The sequence below is a fragment of the Ammospiza caudacuta genome, chromosome 3 (assembly GCF_027887145.1).
Source record: "Ammospiza caudacuta isolate bAmmCau1 chromosome 3, bAmmCau1.pri, whole genome shotgun sequence".
Classification (NCBI taxonomy): Eukaryota; Metazoa; Chordata; class Aves; order Passeriformes; family Passerellidae; genus Ammospiza; species Ammospiza caudacuta.
This window is the reverse complement of record NC_080595.1, coordinates 88,239,915-88,266,845: the sequence shown is the minus strand read 5'-3', so window position 1 is coordinate 88,266,845 and position 26,931 is coordinate 88,239,915. Positions and strand designations below refer to the sequence as shown.

Sequence of the window (26,931 nt, the reverse complement as noted above, 5' to 3'; positions counted from 1 at the left end):
AAAATTTGTGGAGGGATTGTGTTAGGGCTGCAATGGGTTATGTAAGGTACTTGTCTACATTTCAAAATTTTCACACTTCAGCTGTGCTGCTATAGTTAAAACAATAGCAGCCGTCCACAAACCCACTGTCAGTGTCAGTGCAGTTCAGCTGGAATAAATATGTTAATTCCAGAGCATGTAATGTGCACCTGATTATTTGGTTCAGCAATTGAAATACAACATGCCACATCTATGCCCCAGCTTTACTTGACCTTACTAGTTCATCAGCGATGCCTGTCCTCATTTACACGGCTATGCCTGCAATACTGAGCTGACATTCGGCCATCTGTGAAGCTCTTGTACAAGAAACAGCTTGCTTGTTAGTCCTGAGATCCTTTCCAGATTGCAGGAAGGATGAGACTATTTTAGGGAGCTCATGAAGTCTAAGGGAAGCTATGAGGTTACTGGAATTTCGGCTAGGAGCGATCAAGGCCTTAGTTCTGATATGATGGTACAGAACTGCTGTAAGTGATGCTCCATGTCATAACATCCAGTGTTGGGATATAGACAAAAACAACCACTAGCTGCTCTAATGCCCTCTCCCTAAATTTCATTCTCATTAAAACTGCTGGCATGTAGCTGGAAAATTTTGAGCCTTCCACAAGAGATATTAAAAATGAGAATTCCTTCATAGAAGCAATGAGCCACCAGAATATCAAATGTTGAATTTTATTGGTCTTACTGTCAAAACCTTTCACAGCCTCTTTGAACACCACCTGTCCATGGTGTACCTAGCACCAGCCATTAAATCAGGAGATGTCATCTTCCACCTCCAGGTACCTCAGGATGCCAAAATTCATCATCTCTGTATTAAATTTTCAAGCAAACGTGTTTCTTGAACTCAATCTCTTCTTGGGAAGACATCCCTGAGGGTATCTTCCACTTCATTATCCCCTCCTTTTCTGATGGCTGCAAAACAAATGACAGCTCATGGAATGCTGGGGTGCTGCTCTTCATTTTAATTAATAGCATCTCACTTCTTCCCATCAATTTCTCAACTGTGTCTGCCTATCTGTTATTTCTTATCTATTGGTTGGCTGTAAATTCTTCATGGTGAGGGAATATTTTCAGTTTGTAAATGTACAGTGTTGAAATCTACAAGTGGTCTGTAACATTACAATAGTATATATAATACATGAGCAATAAAAATGTAATGATTCAAGCAACTAGGCACTTTTCTATGCCAAATAAATTCCTATTTTTCATATTATTTCTGATACATCCTTTGTTTAGATTAATGTTTGTTTCATGCCTACCATGGCTTTTGTCTAATCAAGAAATGTGGCTAAGTGTTCATCAAATTTTCTGCTGAGTTGCTAAAGCCATTCCCAGAAGAGGATTTCTCTGCCCTGAAAGGAGCTGAAAACCATGAAGCAGGCTAGAAGCTGGTTTTGGTTATCCTGTTGCAAACAGTGAAAACACAAACAGATGCTTGAGGATTCACTTGTAAAAACAAATCCATTCAGTTACTTCTGTCCACCAATGACTGCTTACAAGTAATTCAGTTTTGGGGTTTTTACAAACAGAAGAGATTAGTATTCTTTTTGTTATGATATGCAATGTTCTCACTCAAAATCAGTGGATGACATTCTATACCTATAATATCAATGACTGCAAATCAAAACACATCGATGGAATGGCATAGCTTATTCCATTATTTGTTACTTTCCATCAGATTTTATATGCATCTTCCTTTGAGTTCAGCTAAAAATTCTATCAAAATTATTTTTATTAGTTATTTCCTAACACCTCAAAGGCTACAAGTCTAAAGTAATAGTTTAGTGTTGTCTAAAAATTGCCTAGTTGTAAATGTCAGATTTTAACTAATGCAAAATTTAAAACGTAACAAAGAGTGCACTCTACTTTTTCTCAAAAAATTTAATTGCAGAATTATTTACAGGAGATGAACATAAACAATACATAACCCAATTGAAAGAGGCAGCTTCATAAAAGAGCCATGGGGCAAAATAGTGAAGCACATTTTCTTACAATCAGCTGGAGGTGAGTAGAGAACCAAGAAAAAAAGAATAACTCAATAATAAAACAATTTTCAAATATGTCTTCAAAGTAACAAATAACATTCTGGTAAAGAAGATATTACTGAGAAGCAATAAATTATTGTAGCAATGAAACAACATACTGTACATTCAATTTAGGTATCCTGCATGCTACTAAATAGAATTTATCAAAAGAACCATAAAAGCATGAGAAAGAATTACATAAAATAGTTTAATTCTAGTGAAGTGTAGTTTTATACAGATGGTGAATATTTGGCACTCAGTTCATCCTCATTGTTGATATGATTTCTTATGTATATATATATTTATATATATTTATATATACTTTTAATGATAACTAAACAGCTAGTTTCCTGGTTCTAACATTCCTTGAAGTTCTATAGGAGGCATTTAATTTAGTCCTTAGGCCACACTTGATTATTTTGGCAGGTCCATGGTAAATGAAAGTATGAGTTTTGTCTCTGTACAGAAAATCCTGCACAGTCATAGTGGCTTTTCGTCAGGAAAGAACAGTTTTAGAGCATATAAGCCAGGCTAGTTGAAAGGGAATTTTATTTCAGTCAGGAAATTAATGTATAAATTTAACTAAATAATACATACAGGTGAGCCCTTTTAAAATGAGATGGCCATTCTATTAAACCTCCAAAGGATAAATCAAAGCATGGATATGAGCATGTGTGTTCCATGGTAATTACAAACAAAGCTGGCATGTCTTTGTGAGGACTCTCTTCAGAGACTCAAATCTACTACCGAGCCCTCTGCAAGGCTCTGACCTTCCTCAAAGGAAAAATGAGCTCCTACAAAGTAATGGCACGCTTGCTACCTTGAGTCCTTCCTACCTCAGACTTGCTGAGTCAGATATTGATCTGAATTATATTGATTCAGATCCGATATTTCTTTCTGGTTTCAGTTTCTGAGCATTGATCCTAATACAACTGGGATCAGAACTTAGCCCGGTGCTCTGCAATAATCCATATCACAAATAAGAAACTTGTATGACAGTGAAGCTTTAGGAATGGGAAATGATGTGTTGAATGAAAGAGTGGCAAGATAAGAAGAAGAAAATTCCTCACTAATGGACTGTGTTTGTGAATAATGATTATATATTCAAATAAGCCTCCTCCTCTATGCTTAGGTGAAAATATCCATGTTTTTGTACCTAGAGAAGTAAAAAATCCTGTCCAACAAAACCAATTTAGAAAAATAACAATTTGGCCTTAATAAAATATAGAATTAAATTGCCAGCTGATGAAAACTGTTCTGTGTTTGCTCAGTTAAAGAGCAAGCTGTGTAGACAGACTAATTTACCTTGACTACGATCTGACTTCAAAAGCCCAGCTCTCTTCTGGCAATGAAGGGTAATAGGACAAAAGCTGGGTGTGGAAAGGTGGATCAGTGAACGTGCAGTCTTCTTCTGCCATCATCTTTTATGAAATGCAATATGCATTTAATGAGAGAAGATCTGGAATACCATTTTTAGATACAGAATCATAGAATTGTTTATGTTGGAAAAGACATTCAGTAATGAATGCCATGGCCCCTTTCAGCTATTGGAATTTTATTTCATTAAGAGGAGCTAAATCAGCCCACATATGCTGGTCAAATTTTCTTTTGGGCAACATTCCATTTCAATTTTGGTTTTATACTTACTGTCCTGAACAGCCTATTATGTAGTTAAACAGCTACAGCATTATGCCATAGAGGTAGCTGCATTTCAGAGATAAATTAAGCAATTTCTGTGGATACAGAGGGCTTAATTCCTGACAGGACTCTGTATATGCATATGAGTATGCCATGTTCATGAAAGATGGTCCCTGGAGGTGAACATGGTGAATAGCTGCTGATGGGCCATGGGGCTGCAGCAGGCAGTGAACCTGCCACAGCCATCTGTGTGAGGATGAGCTGCAAGAAAGTGGCACAATCTACAGGAATGTGAGTGTTGACTGAGGCTCCTGGGTCCGGTTCTCTGGAACCTTGACAGTGAAAAATCATTATGTGTATATACTGATGCATGTAAATAACCTCTCTGTTCTGTGCAGTATGAAATGGTGGCCTCTCATCTGCTGATCCCGTCCATGCAGAGAGAGGTGCCCCCATTGCTCTGCCATAGAAGAACCCTTAGGGTTGGGGCTGAGTCTCACGAGAGAGCAGCTGCCCAAACCAAACCACAATCATCATGCCTCAGTGCTGTGCCCCACGTCATCCTTCGTGTTAGCTGGGCTGGAGGCAGACCTGGGGAGAGAACAGGGCACCTGGGGAAGGCTGCTTGTGCAGCAAGGACCCCGGATGGATCTCTCCCACTAAGAAAGTGAGGGAAATGCACTTGAGAAGGGGAGACTTGCCAAGATTCCTGACCAAGAGGGCTCAGCTGCCGGTGCCATCAGCTCCTGTGCCTGGCACCAGCCAGGAGTCTCCTCCGGCACCCTCCCAGGGAGCTCCTCCACTGCCAGGACCTCACTGCCATTGTCAGGAACAGAAAAGACAGAGATTGTTCTGGAAGATTAATTTGATGCTCATTACTCCCTGCCTACTCCCTAGGGTATGGTATGAGCACTGATTGCCCTCATCTCTGCTTTGCTCAGGTCTTCCCCTTGGTTCAGTGAGTCTTTTCTTCTCCTTCAGCACAGACTCAGACTGTGAGGTCCCAGATGCTGGAAGCGTGGAAGGAAACTCCCAGCAGCGTGGGGACAGGTGGGAGAACCCCCAGCATCCCGCCATGCTGGGGTTACCTGTCCCAGCTGCAGCCCAGCCTGGAGTTTGTGTGTTGGCTAATAAAGTGCTTGGAGATCCTTCTGGATGAAAGGCACTGTGTAAGTGTGGGTGCCAACCTGTCATACACCAGGAAGCACCTCTCTAGTCATTAAGGGGTTTGCTGATATTCCTTACCTCGAGCGCAGCTGGCCAGTGGTGTCCCTGCATCATAAGATGCTCAAGGAACAGTAATGGGAGTAACGGTGCTTCACAATTCATTTAAGCTCCCTTACACTGAGGCTCTGCTTTCACAGGTTTTCAGTGCACACAGTTTGACACCCGGTGCTGCCAGACCAGCTCCAGACCTCAAGTCGGCATGCACAAACCAGCACTTGATGGGACAGACTCCAGTGTGCCCTCGCCACTGGTGCCAGCTCTGAGATGCTGAGGAGGACATCAAACCCACCAGCTGGGCAGGGCAGGCTCAAGGCTTCGAGTGTAAAAGGCTGAGCTGGGCTTATTGGAGGTCCGGGGGGCCTGCGTGGAGAGGGCCGGGGACAGAACGGTGACACTGCCTGAGGTGCCACGGGGCCAGGAACCTCTGCAGGGCACTGCTCCACAGGCCGCGAGGAGGCTGCAGGCCCCGTGTGACACACCGTGCCACGCGTGACACTCGTCACAGAGCAGTTACTTGCAAAACCACCCAATGACCAAACATTCCTTGACTATGTACTAGATGCAATGCTGAGGAAGTAGAGTACTAATTTACTGATACAGCAGGATGTGGGCTTATTTTAAAACAAATAATTTCCATCGTATGAAATATATGTTATATCTATCTATATATATGAAATTCATGCACTTTCCTATGCACACTTTAATTCCTTCCTGATTGATTTCAAATCTAATATGGTGTCAAGGTTTAAGCATGAATTAAAATATCATTTTTTGGTATTAAACTGTACAATGTTGTTCATGTTTGCATTCTGCCAAAGGCCATTCTAATCAGATGGACGTGAAATAATAAAACACTTCATAATGTACTCCACCAAATTACAAAGAATTTCAAATCTAAAAAAATATACAAAGCAAAAATAAGTATGGCAAATATCAATTTTACCATTCAGGCCTTTTTCCTTATTTAAATTTTCTGAATTCTGTTTAGTATACTTGTGTTTTACAGTCAATGACTAAATGAACAGAGACTTTCTATCGTTTTAATGTGTTAGAATACATATTAGCCCAATTAATATTTAATTAAACACCAGATTATTTTGCTATATTCAGCTGCTGTGAGTGGGTCTATACCATGAACTCTCAAAGGAGAAAGCATTCTAGTTCCTATCTTTCTGTTTATTTCTATTCCTCCTACTTTGGTTTTGTAACTGACATTTATTTTTGTGATGTGGAGTCAGATTACAATAGATCTGGACATATGTTTATTAAGATACCGTGTTTCTCATGTCAGAGAATGAAGCAATCTGACTTTGATTTATTTGCAACACAAATATTACAAGCATAATGTTATCTTTCTAAACCAATCAGGTGTACAATATGTAAATTGAAAGGGCTTATTTGCCTTAAAAAATAAAATGTTACCTGTACAACAATTTAATATATTGCACTTCTTTTGCAGTAATGTGCACAGACAACATTATCAAATTTGTTGGTAGGCATCTAGTTTACTTTTGATTTTTTTCCAATTGTTTTTGTGGGTTTTTTAGTTGTTTGGTTTTTTTGTTTGTTTGAACAAGGTGGAACAAACAGAAATCATAGATTTATAAATATTATACTGAGAATTTTCTTATAGCAGCATAGGAAATGTAGAACACAGACTCCTCCAAGTCAGCATTATTAGGCCAGCTGGGGTCTCAGTTTATCTGTAATCTGTTTGGTTTACAATTTGTCTTCATAAAGTCTGATTACTGGCAGGATCAGGTACAGCTTGTCTTAATTGCTTAATTGACCTGTTGCTTCAGGTAGAAGGGTTCAAGTGAGTAAAGCAAGTCATTCCTCCTGGAAGTGTGCAGAAAATTAGATAAAGTTTGTCAGCTGCCATATGTATATATGTGTACAGGTGTGTGTCTCTAGTTTAAATTTCTTCAATCTAGGAAAAATACTGGCTTTGGTTTTGTGTGGATATTCTAATTAGCAGCTCCACTTTAAGATACCAGTTTTCAAGACTAAAGATGCCAGTCTCTGCATGTACTTCTGTATTTAAAATAGTACAACAAATATAGGAAATAGCATCAATATTGTACACTGCCTCGGATTCAGCTCTTTCCTTAATAGAAAATGCCTCGAAAACGCAAGGGATGGGAAATATAATGTTTTCATCTATAGAAGAATATTTCAGGGATTTATTATTTTTTATTCCTTTTTTCTTTTTTTTTTTTGTCCTTTTTTTTTTTTTTTTTGCATTCTTGAAGGATATACATTCGTCTTGGTTTTTGCTTCAAATATAGTTTAAGGCTATTTGGTAAAGTATATACCAGATACCAGGCTCAATTTACAGGGGTGTCTTCTCACAGGAACTTCTCAAAACTTCATCTCTAAAGATTCGTACTTTGAAGCCAAGCATGCTTTATCAGTTGTCCAAAGACAGAACTCATGCTTAATACCACACACTGGGAAAAAAGAGGGAAAAAAACCAAGCAACCAAATAAAAGAAAACAGATTTGAAGCAATGTCAGATCTGCAAAACCTATGGTACTTCATGTTTTCACTCATCCATCAGGCTGCAGGGTGTATGGGATTTGGATTTAAAGTGCTCAACAGGTGAAGAACCAAAGTGCTTGAGTATAATTAAAGAATTGTTCTGCCTATGGCTAAATACATTGCATTTGTTAAAGCAGGTAAACGGGGAATGTGGTAGCTGGGGCTGTCTGTCTCACTGGGTTCTCATTCTTTTCACCTAAACTTGTGTTCAATAAGATTCAAACCTTGGTAATGGGGGCTGCATGTTGCTCATTTTATTGCGTCTTCACCTGAAGACTTCTAGGTGCTGGACTGCTTTGTTGGCTCTGGAAGGTAGGTGAAGTGGAATAATTCTGTCCTAATTTGTTTTAAATGAAAGCCTCTTGACTGTGGTAGCTACCACTTCTCTCTGACAATATGAGGCTTGAAAATTTATTATTTTCCTTATATTCCATAGCTGGAAATCACTTATCTCTTGAGTCAGTTTTTTTTTTTTTTCCTATGTCTGAAGCAAGCAAGAACCTTATTCTTGCCATAAATGATACTGCATAGAAAAATAGTTCTAAAAAAAATTACAATTGTAAACCACAGTTCACCTTTACCTTAACATAACCATTTAAACTTATATATACTTACCACTCACATTCATATTTCTTAAACTGTTTACAACATCACAACTGGCATTTTAAACAAGCAAGATTTTTTTGTTCTCAAGGATACCCTGGAAACTCAATTGTTATAACAATTTGAGAGTTTGAAATAGTACATATAGCACAGCTCTTGAAATGAAGGAGAGAAGGTTTATAAAATAAATATTAACATGTAAAAGAACAGTTAAAAATGCAATGAGTGGTCCAAAGGAGCAAGTATAACTTTTTCTTTACTCGTCTTACTACAGAAGATCTAACTTTTTAAGGCTTCCGTTTTCCTTTCACCATCACTCAAGTCCTCTTGCATTACAATTTTGCTTAGGTTTCAGTGTGTCGTTATACTGCTAACAGCAAACGTTTCTCAGTGGACATTCCCACCATCACCAGACTTGTATGCTTCTTGGTTTCTGATGAGCCTTGGAGTTTTAGTGGCTGGATATCCCTGTTCATCTCCAGAAACTTGAATGAGATGAGAGGCCTAATGTTATTTTGCAGTAACAAAGATGAGAAGAGTGGCAGAGCACATGGGTAAATATGTTAGCTGGATTCTAGGAAAAGAAACTGAAGGTCAAGGAGATAAATGGGTTCTTTCTTTCCTGCTCTTTACATTTGTAGCACCTTCTACTTGGATTAGCTAATGCCTCTAGTGAATGGTGAGATGCACCCATTTATAGTTTGTTATTCTTATCCCTAATTATCACACATTTTATAAAAATATAAATAACAAAAAGTAAGCTGGGTTCCATCTCAAGAGGTGTTTCTTGTTGTCCTCTGAGAATATATTGGATAAGTCAGGTCTTGACAAGCCCTATCCATTGTAGCTGATTGTAAGTCAGACAATAAATACAAAAAGAAGTTGTTCTTGCGGTGAGCTCAGCAAATTCTGAGGAAATCAAAAGCATTCCACTGTGCTTATGGCACAAAGAACACAACATCAAGGGCATATTTAGTGGAGAGAATGAGACAAAAATTACCAGGTAAGTGACAAACTGTACAAGCATTTTGTTTAAAAAAAGGAACTCTGCAGCATTCTGTCTTTAAAGCCGGGTTTGAGCCTCTGGGATATAGATCTCAATGCTGTCTGCACGCTCTGTGGCTGAATTCTGCCGGAAAGAGGCTGCCCGCTTGGCAGCCATCAGCCGTCTTCTGGCTTCCTGCCGCTGTCTGTCAGGTAGGTCCAGAGATTTTTCTCTTGTGATAGGGAATTTTCCTTTTGGGGGCTTCTTTGGTACAGGAGGAGGAATCTTTCTTTCTTCCTGCAACAGGGCATTAAAACTAAGGGTGAACGGTGTGTAAAAGGTACTTGTCAGCAGAGCATGCACATCAAAGACATGAAATGCAAAATACTGATTACATACATCAAGCATGCTCAATTTGTGCTTGCCCATCAGCTGACTAATGGATTACATGAACAGCTATCCACACTAGGGACACTGACAAAACCTCTTACTTGACAACCATTATGCATTCTATGGTCCTGTGCCTAAAAAAAGACTGCGCTTCCTTCCAGCGTCCTTGCAGGTATTGGCACATGCAATCTGCACACCTCACTTTCATATGGATTTGTTTGATTTAAGCTGACACATTATTACACTCATTATAAACAGAAACACACACTGTCTCTCCAATAAGAATTCAGCGCATCTGTGTGGTCTGATCAAGTGAAAAGACTCTCTAAGATTAGCAGGACAGGATTTTTGATTAAATTAATCATACTGAGTTTAGCCTCAGCTGGATATGAGATAGCAGCTGTGTATACATGTCTATTAGTTTAGTCTCCTCCAGGAATTGCTCTATGGAAACATTCAAGCGCCAACCAGAGAGAGAACATAGGGCTAATTGTTCTGCTTGCAAGCCTGGGCCATTTTAAAGAAAATTATTCTGAAGAATTATCAAATTATAAAGTGAAGTCAGTAGATTTTGTTACAAAAGGAGCTGTAAATTTCTCTGCAGGTGTTAAATCAAGAATTGTTTTGACCATTTAGAGACTGTAAAATATCATATGAGGGCCTATAACCAAGGTATTGTACACTAATTTAGCTTAGAAGAAATGGACTCTGGAGGTGATTTCATACAATTTCCATTCAAAGTGCGCTTGAAATTAGATGCAAATTTGAAATTAAATCAGTTTGGTTTGGATTTGTTTTTTTTTTATTTTTTTTTTTAATTTATTTTATTTTATTTTTTTATTTCATGTTTAATACTGGACTGTATAGCCCTGAAGATGAAGACTCCATAACTTCATTTATATAGGTACAGTTACTATGACAGATCTTTTGCTATATAATGTCTTAAAGTAATGGTAGTAGTCCAGAGTATGGGCTGTTCCTTATGGAGAACACAGTTAATTTGATGCACAGCAGGATTCAAATAATACAAAAATTGAACTGATACGCTTATGGTTTACAGACTCCTCACTGGGAGTTTTTTGTTTTGTTTAGTTGGGTTTCTTTGGTTTTTTTGGTTTTTTTTTTTTTTTTTTTAACTAATTGTGCCTCTACTATCCAAATGCAATAGCTAAGACTAAATAACTCAGTTTATTTAAAAACACAGTTCTGCATTATGAAGGAATAGTGCAACAGCCTGGGATGCTATTCCCCATTATAGCCAGTTCTGCCTGTCTTTATTTTCTCTATCTCCTGTTTTCATAAAAGCTCCATTCCTGTCATCCCATCTTTTCTTTTCTACTTTTAGTTATTTCCCTCTTAGGAATATCACTGTTGCTGTCACTATAATAATTTCTTACTTCTAGTTGCCACTAGTAAGCAAGAGTTGCAAACTCACCATCCACCAACCCGTTGGCTGAAAATTAAAATCCAAGAGGAGCATGAAGAAATGAAAAAGTTGTCAAAATGCCTCCTAATTCCTCCCAAACCAAACAAATATTCACCTGAGGCCAACAGTACTGACTCAAACCAAATACTGTTATCATCTGACTGATACAATAATAAGCAAGGATAGTGGAATAATCAAGGTAAGGGATGAAGTTCTAGAGAGGGGAAAGGCAGTTTCAGAATTACACTGCTATTATGGGCAATTTGTCACCTTTGGTTTGTAAGCGTCATGGGGGCATCTCCCAAGTGGTGGAGTTGCAGAGCACAGGTGCAGTGACTTCACCAGCAGTGCTTTGTCCCCCAGAAGGATGTCAGATGAGCTTTAGTATGACCTGTGCTCTGTCACATGCTTTTCTCTCATTCCAGTTCTGTTATCATTTGTGTCATGCAGGCAGGGTTAAACACTGCAGTGTTCAAGTTTGATCCACCCCAAATGTAGCAGAGTCCTGAATTTACCTTGTGTGAATTCTTGGGGTATTGTCTTCCATCTGAATTAATAAGAATATATTTCTATTCTAGCCTTTAGAATGTGAATCAAATAATTTGAACAAAAGTGTCATGGAGTAAACTAGCTTAGCAAAATTCATTTTATTTATCATATAATTCAGCTCAACATTGTTAAAAAAGAAAGGACTCCTGATATCTGATAAAAGTTTCCATGTAAAAATTGGGCCATGCCAATTAAATACTTCCCAGGGTTAGAAACCTATTGTGTTTCACTATTGTATTTAACACAAGGATAGTGCAGAACTACAAATGGGGAGTAAATGGTATTGTCCACGGTCTGCTTACCTTCCTTTCAGGTGATTCTATTATTTTCCATTCATTGAGTTTCAACTGGTGCAGTTCATCAAACTTCATGCTGACATCTTCAATTGAGAGCTGCAGTAAGTCCCAGAAACCTGCAAGGTCCTGGGAAGTTGGTCTTGGCATGGCACTCGGGTCCTGTAGCGCACAAAGGACAGAACATGAATACTCCAGGAGGCTTTCAGGGTGTGCACTGAGGCAGGAAGGGCATGGTGCCAGATTTCATTGCTGCAGCACTGCTCAGAGCTAAGGCTCTGCGTGCTCTGCAGCTGGGAGCTGTGACTGGAAAGCTGTGCCTCCTACACAACCCAAACATGAATGAGTTGGATGTCACACGCCAGCCTTCCCGAATGTGCGGCATGGGAAGCTCCTTAGCACCATATGCTGTGCTGACCTGCATTTCTAAAAAGGAACAAGCTGACAGCCTCTGTCTGCTGATTATTAAAGGCAAGGGGAGCGTGGTTTGTATTCCAGCCAGCCTGAAGTCTTCCTGGTTCAAAATTGCATTCACGATAGCTGATTGAGACAAAACAATGCCACAAAGACGTCACCCTATGCTGAACTTGATGTTTACATTGTCTTCAAACATATACACAAAGTATGAAATCTTGATGGGATGCTTGGATTTTGTTCACCAGGGAGTTGAATCATACTGAGGAACTGGGAAGACATGACCACCAGGTACTGCAATTAAGAGGCTATGTGTGCTTAAGACTTAATGGAGCAAACATTGGTGGTAACAATTAGCAAGATGATCCTGTATTTGATAATTAACCTGATGCCAGTGCTGGATAAAAATTGTATTATAAGGTAGTATGCGGACTCTTAACCCTATGCTCTCTGAGCACTGGTACTAGTTCAAGAACAGAGCTTTGCCACTTTATTGAAATAGGGCTTAAATGGTAAACATGGCTGTGAACATGTTTCATGCCTTTTTCCTTCCAGGACAGGAGGAAGCCATTATGGTGGTCTAAAGAATGGAGCTGGGAGAGAGGACATCAAAACCATGCCAAACAGAATCTGGATCTCTCCCTTTCTGGCCAAAAGCTGAAAAGACTGGTTTGCTATGTCAGCATCACTGCTGTTATGGCAGGCTCTGTTCTCCACCTTTTTCAAATCTAGTGGTCAAAGGCATTTTATATTTAAACACAACCCCACAGCTGTCTAGAAACTGGGAGATAAGTCAGCATTGCTGTTGAATCACATATTTCTAAGGGTTTTAAGACTGGAACTGCTGCTCAAACTTGGGTTTACAGATGCCACTGTGGGAGATTAGGGCCTGGAACTGAGCACGACAACATGCAGTGTCACCCATATCTAGACCCTACTGGAATCTGGGCCAAGTCTTACACGTCTTCTTCACTAGAAGAAAGTTTCCTTTTAATAGGGAGCTTCAGGGACTTAAGGGAACTGACCATATAGATTATAACAGACATCTGGGAAACATTACAACTCCACATTAGTGTTTACTGAAAACTACTTCATTGGGTGGATCCCAATATATTACAAAACAGTTTAAATTTTATGTCAGTGGGGTTACTTACTCTACAGAGGTCAATATTTCAGGTTTTAGGAACTGACTCCCTGTGTGAAATTCATGAGGGGAGTCCCACAGCAGTCTGTCTTATCTTGCAATCTGTTGTCTCCTGCCTGGTCTCCTCACTCACTCTCCCCAGTTTCCTCTAAACAGCCAGAAAATTATTCCACTCATTGCAAGGGCATTGCCTTCTGAATCAAGGCTAATTGCTGTTCTGTACCTTCGCGCACCCCACTCTGCTCACAGTGTTTGTGAAGACCATGGCCTTCAGCACAACCCTTGCAGAGGGCTGTGCCATGTATGCTCTGGACACAAGAGGGCTGCCTCCTGCTTCTTACACATGCACAGTTCATGAAGAAATGCTGGCACAAATGAGTACTATTACAGCCAACTAAGTAACATTGGCTTAAACCTGCTTCTTCTCAGAAACTGCTTATTTATTTGTATCTTACTTGGAATTCAGCTTTGAAGCCCTCTTTTTGAAGGAGGCCTAAAGCAAGCAACAAGCACCTCGATGGTGCTCAAGCTACTCTGTTTTAGTCTGCAGCCATGACATACAAGCTGAGCGGGATTTGTGCTGACAACAGAGCATGGAGAAGGACACTTCAAAGAAAAAAAGGGTGTTACAAAAAGTAATGTAAAAAATGCAAAAGAGACTAGTTATTAATCAGTAATGACATTTTCTTAAGTAGTTAGTGGGAACAGCATACGTGTAGGATATAGCCAGCCAGAGTCATAAAATAGAGAACTTCATTGAAGCTTACATTTCTATGAATTTACCCTAAGAGCTCCCAACACAAAGCATAATCAAATGTGCCATTTGAAGTTCCCATGATCCTTTAGAAAAGTCCATATGTGGCATTCATGGTTAAATTTCAGTTTAGTAAGTATATTCCTCTGAAACCCTTGTTGCATTTTGAACTGGCACAATTAAATGCTGTTGTTCTGTGTCCTACATTTAAGCTTATAGATGCTGAACACTGTAACTGCCCTGTGGCAGCCCTGTACATGCTGGATGTTTTAGAGAAAGGGAATACACAAGCTGGCAGCATTCCCCAGGGGCACTGAGGCGCTGCCTTAGGAGCTATGGAAGCCCTGCTGTATGTACGCACTAAGTGACTATTTAGCAACAAACTTTATCATTAGGTGTAGGAAGGAAAGCCTCCAGGCATGAATGACCTACAGTCAGTTTTGCAGTTGCTGCTTTCTTCAGAGCCCATTATTGATTTAATGAATGTGAAGGATTTTCAGAGCCTAAATCCTGCGAGTGGGGTTAAGCTGCTGTCATGGACTTCAGAGGTTTATTATCCAAAAGAGAAAAAGAGAAGTAAAATATTGCCATTTTTTTGGTTACGTTGTCTACAAAGTTGTAGATTTCTCCTTGCAGTCTCTATTGCTTTTGCAGTAATGAATTGCTCTTTCTCTCAAACAGCTGATGGCTGTGCTGAGCAGGAGCTGCACTTGCTATTACAGTAATGCTCTCGCCACAAGTGCTGGGCCCACTTGAAGATAAATGAAGTGGAGTGGAGGTTAGGCTCTCCAAATCTTAGTTTGCACAGCTTAATCAATCAGGTAATGGAGGGCATTTTTAAATTTGCAGAGAGAAAGTTTCAGACAATGTTGAAGATTCTCTTCTTTTGATATGAAACAAATTACTAGATAGGAGCACACATCATATAATTGATAATACAGATGTGCTCAATTCTTGCTTGTCAGAGTTTGTATATTTCTTCTGTTATTCTGTAACAGCTTTTAAAATTCTTGTTTTGACAGAGTTTTTGATAACTGGATCCTTTCCTACTGAGTACTATGTATCTTAATATTTTCTATCAGAAGGTATGACATTTTTGGCATTATTTTCTCGGTATTATTTCATTGCAGGTATTCTGAATGTTTAACTTTATGGATGGAAAGTAGCAAGTAGGTCTTTGCAGAACAAATGTTCTGCCTTGGAAGTTATGTGACAAATCCCAAGGGGAAAAGAAAAGTATGTAAGCAGACTATAGGTATTGTCTGCTGTCATGCACACAACAAAATTCAGTATTGTCAAGATATGAGGTTTAGGGACAGTCAGAAGGAAAAGGTACACTTGCTATTTGAGAGAGGCAAAGAAAGGTTTTCTACCACCAGCTGTAGCTTGAAGAATTATATTCTTCTATTGGTTAGTATCATCTTGCCACCGCTTTTGTATCACTGATGGCTGCTGTCATATTAATGAAGATAACATTTAGAATTGAATTAGTCTGTAATGAACTTCCAGAACAATAGCAGTAAGTAATATAATGTATCTGTTCCTTTAGCCCCAGGACATCTCATACATAATTGGCAACACAAATTATCCAACTTAATTTGATGAACATTATAGATATCTCATTTCCATGATCAGTCCTATTTTCAGGTACGTAGAAAGCTGGATCATGTACTCTCCTCTATTCTATTTTATGATTTTCCACTGATTTTAATGTGAAAATTTCCCCCTTCCTTATGTGAAATATAGTTACTATATTAGGGTATTGCAAAAATAAGCCATAATATTATGTCTCAGAAAACTTGTGTTTGTTCCCTTCTCATTTTCTTTTGTTTATTAAAGACAGCAAAAAGAGAAAAGCAAAACATAATCATCAGACTGAAATTACATTTATATATATGCTTAAAAAAAAAATCTACCAACATCATAATAAGGACTAAGTTTAAAAAAAAGGGGAAATTGATGTGGGACATGAAAATAACATTTCAGAATGCTACTGCTCAGACGCACTACAATTGTTTTTGAAGTAAAAATATTAAACTCTAAAATTTAAAGTGACATTTTGCGGAATGTTATGGATGAATAAACTTAAACTCTTCAAGAACAACGAGGCAAAGTGACTTACCAGATTTTGCTGACAAAGCCAATAAAATTGCTGGAATTTCTGAGACATGAGGAGCTGAGCACTCCCAACAGCACTTCGGATCTTACCTAGGACTAAGCATACAGATGGATTACTACTAATAAAAGTTTTTTGGCAGTGAATACAATATCCATCTCAAAAAAAAAATGCAGGTGAAGTTCCTGGTTATTTTAAAATGGAAGTAAATATTTGGTTTTGTTGTTTGTGATTATACACATGAAGAGTGAAGTATAGGAAAACTCAGTAGCACCTTGCCTTTTGGCATGATGAATGAATAATAAATGATATATTAATAAGTCAAAACAGCTTAGACTTTACTTGCTTAAGGAAGTAGAAAAAACTAAGGGACTATATTCAGCTGTCTGAAGTGGGCATCCATCAATCCATATGATTTTGAAAACACTCTTAAATTTCAATGTAAATGACACTTCTCCCATTTACATTTGCTCATGTAAATTGAGAGCTGTTGAAATTGTCTTGCCTCAAGAACCAGTTGGATGTCTGTTCCTTCTGACATCAAAGGCACGTGTACCTTAAATTATACCTCCTGGTTCTGTGACTGCAAATTACTTCACTCACTGTGCTTGTGTGGGTGATCCCTGGGTGAGATCTCTTTATCTCTTCTCAGGGTAAAGTTACGACATTCAACTGTAATATAACATATTCCTACCATAAGGACTAAATCCTCACAGAATTACATCTCTGAGACATGTTTGGTACACCCTTTAGGAATTACAGGTTGTCTGCCCGGGAAAATATACAAAGTCCTCAGCACAGGAGCTTCAGACAAAGTGGGACACAAAAAGGTGCTCCAGGACTTTGCTGAACCAGCATCAGCCCCCGTGGATGTGTTGGCATTTCCTCACTGTCCATGTACATGTCCATACATTATGCACTGGGGAAAATGAGCAAACTCATTGTATTTAGTTTCCAAACGACCAAACTCATTGCCTTTGTTTCCAAGAGTCATCTGCCTAAATTAAATTTTTTGAATGCATTATAATCAGTGATCTGAGTTCAGCAGCTCAGCCATGTTAGGGCACTTACTTTTAGATGAGCTGAATTTCCTCCTGGAGATGTCTCTGTCCTTCTATTCACAGTGCTGCCTGAGGGGATTGGCATATCTCTGAGAAACTAACTCATCCTGACTCCCACATCTGCTGGGACAAATGCCACACTCTGGTGGGTGGCATCATGCTTTTCTATACCTTCCTACATACCCTTTCCTACAGTTCCTTTCCTCCACATCTATCTCTAGGATTAAAAAAAAATTTTTAAAAAGCATTATAAACTGTGGTTTCAGTAAAAAATTTATTTCAGCAGGAGAATTTCCAGATCTTTAAATAATGTTAAAGATATAGAGAGGTGGGGTAAATGTAGACAGAAATTACTGTGATATATTTTACTTCAATTTGGAGAAACCAAGTTTGATAATTCAAATAGGATGTTAAGTGTAAGTGTGGAATAAAGCTGATACAGCACAACTGATCTGCAGCCCCTGGTATAGGAAACATTAGAATGTGGCAGGGCTTATAATTTTGTTGTTATTTAGAATAAGTACAGGAGGGCATGTGAAAACAGTATTTTGGTAGTAGATTTTACATTTTAATTTTACTTTCTTTAGACCAGTGAAACATCTGCTCACCTACAAGCAGTAGCAAGAGAGAATTTGAAAATTTTGTTCTCTAGTTAAAGTCTCAGTAACTTTCAAGGCATGTGCTAATATGTAGAGCTGTGGTTCTCAAACTCTATTCCATTTTCTGTTAGGCAAACAGTACAGCTGTGCCACAACACTAAATTAAACAGAAATATACATAATTCATCAGTCCTGTGTGACATCCATTGTAGAAGGGTTAAGTGGTTCAGGGCTGCATGAGTAATACACTGAGGTTTGTTTTTGTTCTGTTGGCCAAATGAAATAAATCATTTTAATTGGTTTGGGGTTTTTGATCATCAAACCCCTCACTTTCCTCTACAGTGCTATTGGCATACAGGAAGGAATATTTGAGTGTTAAAACCTGAACAAACATACAAAAACTTAAATAAAAAATAAATGTTTCCTTTGATCTGACACAAATTGCTTTAATTCGGTTTTCAACATTTTTAATAAAGGCAATGACTTTAGTGACAAACAGCCTTGTATCCTCCTTTTTATCTCTTGGTGATCTGTAGCTTAGGACATTAGACAAACTCCTAGTGTGGGGTCAGAGGTGCTCCTTTTCCAGGATGAGGAATTATGCTGCAGCAGGTCCCTGACATCATCTATTCCATGCTATTTTCAATGATTCACTGGGCAAAAAGAGTGAGGTTGATTCCAGGGGCTGATGGTTATTATGGTTGTCTCTGGTGAATAAAGTTCAGTTTTAGTTTCCCCTGCTGAATTTTACAGTTCATAGCTCAAATACATAGTCTGAGTAAGGGGCATTGGTTTTAGCTCTTCTGCAGAAATATAGATCCTGACAGAATCCATAGATGTCTGATATTTTCTAGTGAACCTCAGCTACCCAAACTCTCATTCTAAATAAACATTAATTTTATCTTCATTATCATGAAGCATCATGTCCACAAGCATTAGTGATTTAAAGCCCAGTCAGACTGGTCAAGATTTAGGCACTGGCAATGTAGCATTTTGGTGGGATACACATTTGCCAGGGATATAAGGCTGTGATGGTTGCCATTGAGTCACGGTGCTGAATACACATGTATCATTACAGCCCTAGAATTTACTAAAGATCTAACTCTATTTCCATTTTAATAAGTAAATCAGATGTAATAAAACACAGAGGTTAGAATCTCTCATATTCATGCTACTCTGCCTTGTAATTAAATTAAAGTATTAAAAAACTTCAACTCATAATCTTTAGCACAATATTAATAGACATCCAAAGCCTTGTTATTAATTTCATGCATTGGGGAATTATTCTGATGAGTGCAGATTGATTATCTCCATGAAAAAATGATGAATGTTAGAGACTGAAGGGATTGAGATGTTTGGTGATGACTAGAAGATTTTTCTTGTAAATAAATGATGATAGAATCTACCAATACACATAAATACACATAATATTCATATAATCCATAAACCTCCTTGCATCAGGATAATTTTGTATTTGCCCAAATGTCAGGAAAGAGTCACACAACCTTAATTTTGCTCCCTGAGGCATATGAAGCACTCAATTTTTTGTATGGTCCTGTATGATTTTAGCTCTGAAGACATACAAAACCCTGACCATGACTTCAGTAAGAGTGGGCTCAGGATTTACACCCTGATTAGAGATTGTGTCAATTGCACAATTAACACAATGGTGTCTTTTCCCTGTATGTGGGGAATTGCTTGAGAAATTCTACAAAACCTTGTAATCAAAAATGATTTCATATCACAAAAGTAGAGAGGGAAAAGTTAGATCTGTATTGATGAAATTGATTATAATCTGATGCTGTAACTCTGATCCTGACAGGTTAAAAGCTTTGTTCAATTGTGCCACTGCTGCACCAGCAGTGAAAAACTGCTAACAATCAATCTGCTTCTGGCATTCATTATTGTCTACTTAAGTGACATATTTTTATTTAAATTTTCATTCCATTTCATCTTTTCATTCCCTCCTATATTTGTAAATAAATTACTCCACAATCTGAAATAATATGCCTGGAAAAATATTGAAACTGGCATTTAGTTCACCCCTCCTAACTCAAAGTAGGGCATGATATTTGTCTAATCTCTAAACTTAAATTAGTAAACTTTAGAAATATAATTTTACTATCAACAGAGCATCGAGAGACAAAAATAAATATATAATGTTCAGAATGGCATTTTAGGACAGCACAGCCCCCATCTGGCAGTGCTCTGGAGGGTAATGGGACCCTTGTTCACCAGTGGGGACTTACTGCAAATTTGGTTTTTACCTTAACAAAGCTAAGTTCAAAAAGGAGAAAATTTCAGCAGAACAATAAAAATGCTGTGAGGAATTATTGGATGCCACATGTGGGACTTTACAGACTGTTTCAGTACAGTTGACATTCCTTAGTCATTCACAACACTCCAACTGGAAATTTCAATATCTCCTGAAGCATAGGTTTGTGAAAAGCATTAGAAAATTATGTCAGTAATTTCTCTTTGGTTAAAGGATAACCTATATTTGGTCAAACACCTAGGAAAGCTTTTATGGATAATTAATTCATGAATATACTAAAATCAATTGGCTGTGAGGTTTTCTTGTTGATTTTTATTCACCTAAAATTACGGGAGATTTTACTCTGTTTTCTATTATTATTCAGTCCTGTTAGTACTGTGAAAATATAAGCTAGAGGATTAGCAAGGAATGGTCCGGTATCCATGGAATTAAGTGGAATGGGAGAGAGAGGTGATACTTTGAGCTCCCACTCTAATATCTTTATTTTCTTTCCCCACTAGAGATCAGTTTACTGCTGTGCCAGCAGAGCTGCTAAACACAATGCAGGAGATACCAACAAAACAACATTTCTTTTGGCATAGTTTACCCTGTAGTTAATTTTTGCACCTATCTAAGGATTTTTATGTGAGAATAAACTCTGTGGAGCTGTTCCCCATAATGAAGTTCTCCGTTGGCCAAGCAGGTGGCACTGAGAAACCCAGGGTCGTCTTCTTTCCCCCGCCAAGCCCTGCCTGCAGGCTGTGGGCAGGGACTGAGGTTCCCTGCTCTGCTCTGCTCTCCTGCTCCCATCACTGTGCTCATGGGATGCAGAGTCCTGACCCTCTTGGTCTTCAATAGCTTTGTGACACTTGAAATTGTTTTCCTCGTCATCACCTACGCACTAATAGCCAAACATAATTTTCAGGGTGTAAAACTGAAACTCCAGTCAGCACCCATGAGAAACACACATCTTTGCCTGGGGGCACCCTGTGAGTGCAAGTGACCACATGTCTAACCCTGGGAACTGTTACAGACACATATCTATAGTTTTTCCATATAATGAACACACACATACACACATATATAAATAAACAGAACACAAATAACTGCTTCCACAAACTTCTTACAGATGTGTAATTAGTTCTTACAGATATGTAAGAACTTTGCAGAGACTTCAAAATAAAACTCATGGCGACTGACCAAATCAAAAAAAAAAAAAAAAGCTCTGATAAAAGAAGAGAGTTATTTTTGTTGCAATGATTATCTCTTTTTCTAAGACCTGATGAATGAAGTTCTTAAAACAATATTATGGAAGAAAAGGTTCAGTGAAAGAAAAAGTCAATATAGCAATCAGACAGCTTTTGGTGATCTCAGGGATGCTGTGTTAACACCAAAACTGAAATTGTTTTCTAATGCAGTTCTATTTTAACTGTTCCCATGTTTAAAACATAATAGAAATGGTATCATAAAGGCAGCCTTCTCCTATGAGATGCAAAGCTATATTCGGTCTTCACGTACAATTAATATATCCAGGCCAAAAAGAAATGATTCAGCATTAAGAATGACAGTTTGAATGTGCAAACATTGCTGTGAAGTGTTTTGGGAATAGTAGTCTTGCTGGAAGATGGAAAACCATATTTATTTGCTTTTGGCTCAGCCATTTATGTTTATTTTCTTCAAGAACTGGCAAATGTTTAAATATGTCAAGCTACATTTCATGCTGTGATGTTATTAGATTTAGGTTCTTGGGGATACACACCTTACAACCTCTGCAGCTCAGACTGGGGATACAAAATGTCTTAAGGACCCAACAGGAAAAAAATTATTCACACGGAGTTTTTAGAATGCTGTGAAGCTCATTCCCCTGCTGAAATTAATTCTTTGAAAACTTCCTTTTACTTAATGTGCCATTATATGAAGGGATACAATTTAAAAATAATGTAATTTGGAAATTATTTCAGGAAGAGCTCTTGAAATGAGTTACATGCAATAAAAATCCAGAACTTTAGACAGTCAGCTGAACACAAATTCTGACCTTGCAAATACTTTGTAGATCTATTCTATAACTTCTTTAGCCTATTAGAGAGGTCAAAAAGTTCCCCCAAGAACAAGTAATTAACCCAATTTTGTTAGTTTAAAAAAAGAGACTTCAAGGATTTCAGCTGAATTTTATCAACTCTGTTATCAGGGAATTGCTCTTTCTTTTCCTCTTCCAAATTCAAGTCCTTCTTCAAACAGGGAAACAAAAGCTTGATACTATGTTTTGTTTTTTGACTGAAATATTCCAAGTTAGTGTCACCAACTCCTAAGATTAGTAAAAAATTACTGAAGTCCATATTGTCTTCATGTCCTATGTACTATTTATAGAAAACTACCTTCTTGACTGCCATTTCACCATGCAGTAGGCTGTTCCAGAGTATATCTGGAGTGAGTGCAAAAGTATAGGTTCACATGATGGGAAGGAGAATTGTTCTGCATCTGAGAACAGGCAGTCAGCTAAAGTCAGCTCATCCAAGTTTTCCTCATGTGGTACCCAGTTTCATATTCCAAAGAGTAACAGCTCTAGCTGCCTCTCCACATCTCTGAGTGGGGAAGGGGTGTGGATGTGAGCGTGTTTCCATTGCTAGTTTCATATGGTGGCTGCAGATCTGACTGGGGCTGTGCAAAAGGAAGAGCTTACAAAGAGAGGAGGCAGGAGAAGTCCAGCCCTTGCCTGCAGACTCCTCGCTAGGAAAGAGAGGGGCTAACGACCTGTGTGTTTCTCCCCTTTGCTCCCCAAATAATCTTACTCTTTCAAAGGAGATCAAAGTCTTGCTCTTTGAACTTCTGCTTCAGACTGAGAACACTCATGTTCCTACATCAGTAACAGGTGGTCTGAGAAGCAGGTGCTTTGGGATTCTTAATAATGACACTGAAACATCAGTATTCAGCAAAGACTTGAAGAATTGAAAAATAGGACACATGAAATAAAAAAGAAGTAGTGAGGAATAACCATTATGAAAGGCTTGGAAAATCTTTCACAGGCTAATCAAAGGAAAATATGTTGTTATTTAACAGTCCCTAGAAGGGTATTAAAGTCTTCATAGTATCAATGGAAGGAGAAAATTCTGAGCTTTGCTTTGCCATGGTTAAAATAAGAACAAAACCCACAGACCATAAAGCACCAGAGGCTGAAGGAAGGAAAAGCCTTCCTCACAGCCCCACTCCAAATCCTCTGTTGCTACTCCGCAGACCTGTGCACAACACAGCAGAGAAATATGATTGTAAAACAAAAAAAAAAAAAAAGATGACATAAAAACATAGACATTTTTTCCTTTGAAAAGGTCAGTGCAAGAAATAGAAATTGGCCTTTTAGTCATCATGCTGGCCTGGCTCAAGACCTGAGGGTACATCACAGCAAGAATTTGTTGAGAGGGAAACAAGACAATCAGGAAACAGTACTAAGAGGTGATGATGAAATTTGTAAGAGTGCAGGGAAAGATGCTAGTAAGAAAAATTAATATGAATTCACTTTTGGTCTGAGAAAATCTCAGCTAAGACAATAATTCAGATTGTCAGGGATTGAAATATTTATAAAACTGAGCCTGAAGAACAAGGATAATTGACCTCAAAGGGAATCACAGGGAGCTGGCTACTGAGTCCTAGGACCACTTTGATACATTACTATCATTAGCGCTGTCTTGGATCTTGTTCCAAAATAGTCTACATTATTTTTCACTTTATCCCATCACTCCTTTCAAGGTGTCCACAGGACATGAGAGAATAATAATGATTCTTGACAAAATTGTAATAAGAAAATGCAGCTGAATTTTCTAATAATGCATATGCCTGTCTAACTGCAGAAGTACTTTAACTCTTTTTCTTGCCTGCTATGCTTTGTGTTCTTCCAACAGGCTGAAGTGCCTGTAAAGGAATGGAAACATTTTTAAAATGGCTTCTCACTAAGAGGCAAAATCGCAGGTTTCAGGAAAAGGACAAAACAATGTTCATGTAAGACTACTCTGTGTGCTCTGGAAAAGGGTCAAGCACTGGAGCCATAGAAGTGAATGGGAAGAATGTGTCAAATTTGGAGCTGTGGATGGAGCTATTGCACCATCTGAGCTCTGTGTAATACCAGACTTTGATCCTGCACTGGACTCTAGAGTTGGTTCTTTAACTACTTCCACAAAACCTTGCTCTGGGATGCACCATCTTGCGCAGCCAGCCACAGGACAGTGTTCTTATGTATTATGGTTCTTTGCTCCTACAGAATGAGTGAGGACAAACCACAACTCGCAGCTTTATCCGAACAGATTTCATATTTTAGTAATCATCTGTATACTGAAAATATACTGAAATGTTCTTACTTTCTTCAGAAAGATCATTTTCTTCTGCTTCTCTTTCCATTTCTTTGCACCATCCTTCCATTCTCTTAGTCTCAGTGTGCAGTAACTTCATAAACCAAGATCCGTCGCGCCGACAAGGAGACATTCGGCCGGTCTCGACTGTCTCGATGGCTGGCTCCAGCCAGGGTTCTGGTGGTGGAAGGTTTGAGGTGTCAACTGGGGTCCTGTAATCTTCTCTGTAGCTGAACAGTCCCTGCGTCCGTACAGTTCTCACCGCACTATATTGGGTGGGTGTGCTGGGCTCTGAGTGCTGCTGGAATGACGAGCCAAATTGAAGTCCCTTATCCTCCATGGTGATGTGTCCTGGAAAACCCTCCAGTTCCAGGTCAGCCTGGACAGCTGCTGTTACACTGTTCGAGCGCTTGAATCGTCCGTGTCTTGGTGAAGAGGGAAAAAAGAAAAGATATTAAGACATATAAATAATGTATGTGATGGTACAGAGAGACAGAATGTTTCAGTGAGAAGGAATGGATTCTGTTCTTCTCACTGGACTTCATGTTAAACATTTTTACTTTGTGTATATCTCTACTAAAATTAGATGGTGAGTAGCAACAGAGGGGAAAAACAAAATGCCTAGTGGAATCATTGATCTAGGCAGGGGTACAAAAGAAAATTATTTAAATTGTCTCTGGAAGCAAATATCGATTTGTTCTCATACTATGAAATAACATGTGTCATTACTAAATAAACTGGAAATAACTACCAGAACTAGAACTTCCTGATAGAAGTCTGTAAAGTATATATAAAAAAATTTCCAGTGTTCAGAATTTTAAGTAGAAAGATCTGAAAATCTGCTCAGTTAGGATTTTTGAGAATCCTGTAATAAAAGAAAGATAATATCAGTATGTTTAAGACTGTGGGTTGAGGTATTTTTGGTCTCATAGGGTGCCCATTAAAAGTTGATTATCCACTGTTATGTAACACTGAATAATGATATTTTAGAAAAGCTTTGTGTTAAAATATTAGACAGAGAAGCAAAGATTATTTGTGATATCTTTTCACATTGGAGTCCATTTGTAGTTCGTGATGGCAAAAGGCAATTAGCAGCCAGATACTCTCAGACAGCTGCTGTGAAATGAGATAATGGTACTGGTCCAGTACTTGACAAACAGTACCTACCAGGCTTAACCTCTGAGTCAGTCCACGGGCCAGCAGTGTTACAAAATTAGAGAAGGACTGAACAAATCAGAAAGCTGATTCTATTTTAGAATAAAGGTATCATTCTAAGAACTTTGTCTCCTTTTGTGGACTGGGAAAGCCTGGATCAGCATGAGGAGTCCTGTTGAAGGAAGACTGTTCCAATATGTAGCTCTTAGTATTTGTTCTGACAATAATGAAATTAAATTAAGCCACTATTTCAATTTAATACTTTAACTTCCTTCCCTTCAATTAAAAACTGGAAGGTTAGATAAATGTGAAGCAACTGCTAAGTAATCTCCACAAATGTTACCAATTGATAAACATGCATATGAGAAATTTGGCTTCAGGGATTATTTAGTGGCAGCACCTGTCAGGTGTTGTTTATTAAATCTGTTTACAAATGCATGTTATGCTATGAAAGACTACAGATTTTTGAACATGCTTAAATTACCGTTTTTCATCTTCCACTTGAATTCCAACAGAATGATATTCCCGTAGGCCTCTGCTTTCAGTATCTGAATCAGTTGCTGTTTCCACCTAATTCAACACAAAAGATACATCTGCAGAGTGAGCATTGACAACTCAGCACAATTTTTCACACACTCATTCAATATCAATTATACATTTCATCTCTTACTGCTAAGAAACACCTAGCACAGTCAAATAAATGCCATAGGCATTCAGCCTGGTATTATTGTTTTGGTACAGTATCTTATTAAAGTTTTGCACAAATACTTTTGCTATGTAATTCCCTATTTCAAATCCAAGCAGAAGCAATTACTCAGTTAGGTAGGATCAGGGAGTAAGCTTGGTCTGGAAGGGCTGTTCTTAGAATGAGGAATTCACAGGGTAACCCCATTTTATATTATTATAAACCAGTCTCATTATAGTCCTTGATTTACAAAATAAAATAAAGTCTGAAGTAGCCCCATAAGCTTGCAAGTTGTAAAAAGAAATGGAGCAATGAAATTTTATCGACAACTATGTTGACAAATATAAAACCATTAAATGATGTGAGGGATACAGCAGAATGCCCTATCTCACCTTTTTTTAATAACACAGTCCTGAAAATGCTGCATCAAGCAGGCAATCTATGCACTTTTTATAGCATTCCCATCTGAAATACACTTACCAAAATATATTCACAGTAGTTTCCTTCAAGACTGGGACTTGCATTTGCAAGTTTCTGTGGGATTTTATATAGCACTCCCCACCACCACACCGCCCCCAAGTCTTTGACACAGACAGAGCAAGTGCTGCAGTATGCAAATTATACTGAATCAAGGGAGAGGCAGGAAAAAAAGAAAAAGAGTAAAAATGACTTTTCCTTTTGAATAATATTTTCACTGTTA

General features: G+C 38.3%; 1 protein-coding gene across 1 annotated transcript in view; it reads right to left on the bottom strand.

Moving 5' to 3' along the window:
- Positions 1-1,949: 1,949 nt before the first annotated feature.
- The window catches only part of DLGAP2 (DLG associated protein 2), a 300,323-nt gene continuing 275,341 nt past the window's right edge, over positions 1,950-26,931 (bottom strand). Inside the window, exons 10-15 of the mRNA XM_058801632.1 lie at positions 26,031-26,116; positions 24,401-24,816; positions 16,147-16,238; positions 11,722-11,874; positions 10,880-10,897; positions 1,950-9,351 (exon numbers count right to left, since the gene is read on the bottom strand). Coding sequence (XP_058657615.1) covers positions 9,133-9,351; positions 10,880-10,897; positions 11,722-11,874; positions 16,147-16,238; positions 24,401-24,816; positions 26,031-26,116 — 984 coding nt within the window. The 3' untranslated portion in view covers positions 1,950-9,132. The remainder of the gene's footprint in view (positions 9,352-10,879; positions 10,898-11,721; positions 11,875-16,146; positions 16,239-24,400; positions 24,817-26,030; positions 26,117-26,931) is intronic.